The following is a 6,000-nucleotide window of genomic DNA, read 5'->3' on the forward strand; positions in this document are numbered from 1 at the left end:
AAGTATACTTTCAATTTCCGCTTGGATTTTACCTTAAAAATAAATATGAAAGTATAAAAACCGACCAAGCTTTACTCAAGACACCACAGCATTTAAAAAAGTTCCTCTTGATATTATCGTTTTCAGTCAGAATGAACGGAGCTCCAAGAACTAGTAACTCGGTCATAGTAATCAGTTCTCTGTTAATATGTTTACTTGTTGCCGGATTTGAAATCGTTCAAGGGAAAACTCATGTTGTTGGAGATGTACAAGGATGGGATCTGTATCCTAACTTGATCAATTGGCCAAAAGGGAAACAATTCTACTCTGGAGATGTTCTTGGTAAGCCTTAAATTCTTTACATCTTGTTCATATATTTTGAGTTCATTTGAATCTGATGACAGAGATGAAGGCCACACAGGAGAGTCTCTGATCCAGTACTCTTGCCATTTCTCTTTTTCTTACACTCTAGTTACACTAATTCTCCTGGCGATGTTCAGGGCTGACGTCTTCTTGATTCACTCTCAAAACCGTTTTAGCAAAGGAAATTAAATTCAAATTAATCTGTTTCACTTAACTGATATAAATGTTCAGATTCTAAATCTAAATTATTCTGGTATGAACAGTTTTTAACTATGATACAAAAGGAGGGGACTTGTACTGCCCAGCTAAAGTGGACAAGAGTGGATATGATAAGTGTGATTGCAGTTCAGTCAAGATGCGCAACAGGTTCAAAGGGACAGGTCATGATCATGTACAATTAACAAAGGGTTACAATTACTTCATTAGCGCCGATAAGGATTATTGCGGATTCGGCATGAAGATTGCAGTTTATGCTAAATAAATATTCAAGTGATTAAAATTTGATGCTTTTATGTTTTCTCTTCATTTTACCATCAGGAGCTTGTCTATGTTCTGGTTTCTTTATGATTGTACCAGTGAGCTTGTCTATGTTCTGTTTGTTGATTATTGGATGAACAAACATGACGTTCGTTTCTCTTTGCCATATTATATAAGAAAAATCTTCATTAAACATTCCAAGCACACTGTGCAATAATACAATCCCCTTCAAAAAGATCGACTCCCAGTTTTCCAACCTCCTCTGTGAATAGGGCTGAGGATGGATTTGTTGTTGTGATGACACTTCAGTGGTCTGAGTCTGCTTAGAGAACAGTATGAAGTGTGGCCCCAGCTGTGCCGTAGCAATGAGAACAATATGCATAGGATTTGCCTAAAAATACATCATCCCAAGTACCTTTAGTGTTTGAGGTGCTAAGGTTGATTTGTAAGGCATCCAGGTTCAGTGTAGCCTCCTGGGAAAGTACTCAATCCGTAGCTAACGTTAATTGCCAGGTTGTCCTGGTTGTTAGTAGTCAGTTGTTGTACCTAATTTCAAACTAAATTTAGGCTCTTCAATACATACCTTCTATTAGCTTAACCGGGACATAGTATAGTGACAGTCATAGAAGCAGCCATGAACCATCACATTCTCAAAACATTACAGTAAACGGTAAGTTATATCCTATACTAAAGATTATGGCATACCCATACTGAAATTTGAGCGCGTATACACTTAGCCCACTGATAATATGCCTCGAGAAAATACATACATTTGCCGATACTAAAGCTTCTCAAATTGCAGGGACCTAGTGCACTTTGGGAATCGCTTAGGGCCCTAGGCGCATACAAAACTAGATTATTTGTTGATTTGTCCTTTTTGAAACGGAGTACCACCTGGATCAAAACTGTCTTCAACAACAAAACCCACTAATTTATACTTCTACAGCCACGATTTTTGTGGTATGTTATCGCCTCAAAATCATTTTTCCACAATTAAAAATCATATATTCAGTCATTCAGGCCACATAATAACTCAAGACTCGCATACAAGATTTAAAAAGGACAGGAAGAAAAAAAAGAAACGATAAGAGAAAACAACTCTACTGCTATACCAATCCCCCATCATTAAAAGGAAATACAAAAAGTAAAAGAGAAAAAAGCCCAACAAACTAAAAGATTATTAACACCGATTTATATTCCTAATTGCTGACCCACAGTAACACCATTACCAACACCAACATCAGTGGCAGCTGTCTTATCAGGTCTACCGCTGTTCAAGCTGCCAGGCATTTTCCTCTGAGGTTTAGCTTCATGCAATATCGAAACAACGTCTCTCATGGAAGGTCGTTCAGCAGGGTTGCTACTTGTACAAAGTAATGCCACTCTAAGAGCTATCATCATTTCTTCCCGAACTGATTGACATGATGCACCTGCATTTTTGTCGAGGACTTGACCAACACCTTCTTCAGTCTTGGTTTTAGATCTAACCCAGTCTACGATGCTGTTCCCTTCTCCAAATTCCGGCTCTACTGATTTTTTACCACTCAGTATCTCCATAAGTACTACTCCGTAACTGTATATATCGCTCTTCTCATCTACTTGCAGTGTATATGCATACTCTACATTGACAAAGAAAACAACAAAATTGTGAACCAGAAGCTTGAAATAGTTAAAAGAAAAACAAATCACGCGCAATGCACTTATGAAGCTTGGTAATTACATGCGGCCAAAAGATAAAGATAAAAAAAGAAAAGGATGGAAAAAAAGAGAAAAAGAATCTCTTTCTTCTTTTCACTGTTAAAAAGACTATAGAGACATGAAATAGCATGCGTACACCCCTAGCGCACTATATACCATTACCTTGCCCCACCCACTTGATTTAGAAAAACAGCTTGGCGGGTTTTTTTCTTTTCAAATTTTTTTGGAACCTAACTAACTTCCTCGAACTAACCAAGTACTACTAAATTTAGCTCAGCTACCAATTTAATAAGAAGCTAACATGTGCAATTCTAAAATTTTGTTTAGCTGATTCACTGGACTTGTCCCATTAACTCGCACATCATGCTTTGCATCAAATCAAATGAGTGAAAGAGATTTTGGTTTCTGGCACGACGAACACTAAATACCCAAACATTTAAACATCCCGTAGTATTAACATATGCTTGCAAAAATGAAACAGAAAAGGGAAAGAAATGCACCTGGGGCAATATAACCGCAAGAGCCGGCAATGACAGACATAGATTCATCCGTTTGAATCAATTTTGCAACACCAAAATCAGCAACTCTAGCTTCCAACTCACTGTCCAACAATATGTTACAAGGCTTGACATCTCGATGAACAATAACCGGATCACAATCATGATGCAGGTAACAAATACCTTGCGCAATGCCTAATGCTATCTTATATCTAACAACCCAATCATCACCAACACCATTAACAAAGTTGCTGCCTGCATCTTTAACATTATAATTACTATTCCCAATCAGTTTCTTGTTAGGACCATGCAGTAAATCGTCTAAACTCCCATTTGGCATGTACTCGTACAGAAGCAATGTTGATTCAGTGTTGCTGCAACACCCTAACAATCTCACGATATTTCGATGTCTAACATTTCCCAAGACTTCAACTTCAGCTAATACTCCTCTTCTTCTCCTGACCGTTTCTTTATGTTTACCCCATAACTTTTTTACTGCTATGATCTCCCCATTTGGCATTTCAGCTTTATATACAGTTCCAGTTGATCCCATTCCTATGACCGTATCACTTGCTGATAAACACTCTAGTACATCGTCAACTGTATAATTCAATCTCTGAAATGCGGTTAACTTCCACGGTCCAGATTTGATTTGATTCTGCTGATCATCAGATGAAGAATAAAATCTACGGCTGTGGAAGAATCTGGAACCAGCAATTAAGATGAAAATACCAATACCAAAAGCAACGGCCATTATCCATACAATTGCAATGGATGACGGTGATGATTTCTTGTGATCTCGCCCAGACTTTCCGTTTTCATCTTCTGGGTTTTGAAGAAGGTTATCAGATAGACAAGGCTTGTTGAGAATTTTTCCACACAGATTTTGATTATTTGAAAATGAAGAAGGATGAAGATTTGGAAAGGTAGTGCCAGATGAAGGGATTGAACCAGTGAGATTGTTATACGATACATTGAAGAATTCTAAAGTACTGGAATGTTCAAAGTCCAATGGAATTGAACCAGTAAGAGAATTATGAGAAAGATCAACATCAGTAATTGATGGAATTTTTGATAATTCAAATGGAATTATACCTGATAATGAATTCTGTTTCAAATTCAGAGCAAGAAGTTTTTTACAATCACCAATGTTCCATGGAATACTACCATTTAATGAATTCCCTTCTAAATCAAGTTTATATAAACTCTTACACCCAATAAAGTCAGGAATTTTCCCAATCAAATTACTAAAACTAGCTGAAAAGATCTGCAGACTTGGTGCTTTCCAAATGTTATCTGGCAATTCATTTCCAAATGAATTCTTAGAAATGTTTAAGAATGCTAAACTAATCCCATTCCCAAGATCATCAGGTAATTTACCAGAAAGTGAGTTCATGCTTAAATCCATGTACGTCAAATTAGGTAAAAACCCAAAACCCTTTGGAATCGAACCATTAAATCGATTATCTTCGATGCGAAATCTGTATAATGAAGTACATTTGGTGAGAGACGAAGGAATTTCAGAATCGAACCTGTTTGAGAACAAAATGAGTTTGCCAAGTTGATTTCCAGAACAGAGTCTCGGTGGAATTGAGCCGGTAAGTGAATTTGATGACACATCCAACAGTTTCAGCTTAAAATTTGATCCAAGATTTCTTGGTAAATTGCCAGATAATGAATTATTCCAGAGAAGTAGTGTTTCAAGATTTGGAAGTTCACCAATACCCGGAGGAATTTCCCCTGTTAAGTTGTTTCTCATTAAACTCAACAGAGTTAATTCCTTCAGCGATGATAACGAAAATGGGATTTCACCAGTAATTTGATTGTCAGACAAATCAAGATATTTCAAACTTAGTAAGTTGGAAAAACTATTTGGAATTTCACCAGAAATTTGATTCTTGAATAGCAATAATGTTTCAAGAGCAGATAAATTCCCAATTCCGGAAGGCAAATTCCCTGATATATTAGCTGTTGCAATGTCAATGTACTTGAGATTTGTACACCCCGCTAATTCAAAAGGAATGCCACCAGTATATCTATTGTAACCGATCTCCAGATGTTCTAGCTCACTCAAAGACCCTAACTCAGCTGGAATTTCCCCTTGTAGTGAATTCCCTGCTAAATGTAACAAGTTTAGTCTCTGGAGACTGCCATAACTTTTTGGAATTTCTCCATCAAAATAACTTCCACCAAGATTAAGATGTTGAAGAAATTTGAGACTAGTAACTTCTAATGGAAGTGGACCACTGAAATTATTACTGTAAGCATTCAGAATAGTTAAGGAATTCAACTTTGAAATACCAGAGGGAAAACTTCCATTAAAAGAGTTATGACTAATATCAAAAGATTTAAGTTGAGGTAGATCAAAAATGGAGTCACTTAATGTTCCATTGAATGAATTTCCACTGAGATTTAAGTTTCTAAGCTGAGTTAGGAACTTGATTTCGGAAGGGATGACACCAAAAAGACTCTTACGAGAAAGATCAAGTGATATAATTTCAGAAGTTCTGTTATTACATTGAATACCAGACCAAGTACACCAAAGTGGTTTAGAAGTTGTTGAGTTCACCACACTACTCGGGTTCCAATCACTGAGGAGAAGAAGTGGGTCTTTAAGAGAAGATTTAAGTGATATTAGTGACAGAAGTTGAAGAGATTTTGGTGTTCTTGCTGATAAAGAAGAATGGAGTTGGATGAAGAAGAAAATGAAGATGATGAATTGAGAGAGATGGAGGGAATGTGTTCTTGGTTTCATGGTTATTGGTGGTGGTGGGTTTGTGGGGATGAAAAATTCATGAAGAGTAAATTGAAGAATTGAGAAGAAGAGCAAGTTGATTTATGGGTTGTTGAGAGATTTATATGATGATTTGAATTGCTTTTTGAGAGTGCTGTTTTCAGAAGATGGTGGTGTCTCATGATGATTGCTGGCTTGGTAGTGTGATTTTGTTGTGGGCATGATGGAGATGAGAGAGATGATGAAAGAGGA

General features: G+C 36.9%; 2 protein-coding genes across 2 annotated transcripts; one reads left to right on the plus strand and one right to left on the minus strand.

Moving 5' to 3' along the window:
• Positions 1 to 44: 44 nt before the first annotated feature.
• LOC113304375 (basic blue protein-like) lies at positions 45 to 1,012 on the plus strand. The gene is made up of 2 exons (XM_026553473.1): positions 45 to 321; positions 606 to 1,012. Exons 1-2 carry the CDS (start codon positions 132 to 134, stop codon positions 821 to 823), a joined length of 408 nt encoding a protein of 135 aa, XP_026409258.1. The 5' UTR covers positions 45 to 131; the 3' UTR covers positions 824 to 1,012.
• A 775-nt stretch (positions 1,013 to 1,787) lies between these two features.
• On the minus strand, positions 1,788 to 5,994 carry LOC113302456 (leucine-rich repeat receptor-like protein kinase TDR). Its single transcript, XM_026551366.1, has 2 exons — positions 3,018 to 5,994; positions 1,788 to 2,438 (listed from the first exon to the last, which is right to left on the minus strand). Exons 1-2 carry the CDS (start codon positions 5,767 to 5,769, stop codon positions 2,011 to 2,013), a joined length of 3,180 nt encoding a protein of 1,059 aa, XP_026407151.1. The 5' UTR covers positions 5,770 to 5,994; the 3' UTR covers positions 1,788 to 2,010.
• Positions 5,995 to 6,000: the final 6 nt, after the last annotated feature.

The sequence above is a fragment of the Papaver somniferum genome, chromosome 8 (assembly GCF_003573695.1).
Source record: "Papaver somniferum cultivar HN1 chromosome 8, ASM357369v1, whole genome shotgun sequence".
Lineage (NCBI taxonomy): Eukaryota > Viridiplantae > Streptophyta > Magnoliopsida > Ranunculales > Papaveraceae > Papaver > Papaver somniferum.

Coding starts and splice junctions, on each gene's coding strand:
- LOC113304375 (XM_026553473.1), top strand. CDS start 132: ATGAACGGAGCTCCAAGAACTAGTAACTCGGTCATAGTAATCAGTTCT. Junction 322..605: donor CTACTCTGGAGATGTTCTTG/GTAAGCCTTAAA, acceptor TGGTATGAACAG/TTTTTAACTATGATACAAAA.
- LOC113302456 (XM_026551366.1), bottom strand. CDS start 5,769: ATGAAACCAAGAACACATTCCCTCCATCTCTCTCAATTCATCATCTTC. Junction 2,439..3,017: donor TTGCGGTTATATTGCCCCAG/GTGCATTTCTTT, acceptor TTGTCAATGTAG/AGTATGCATATACACTGCAA.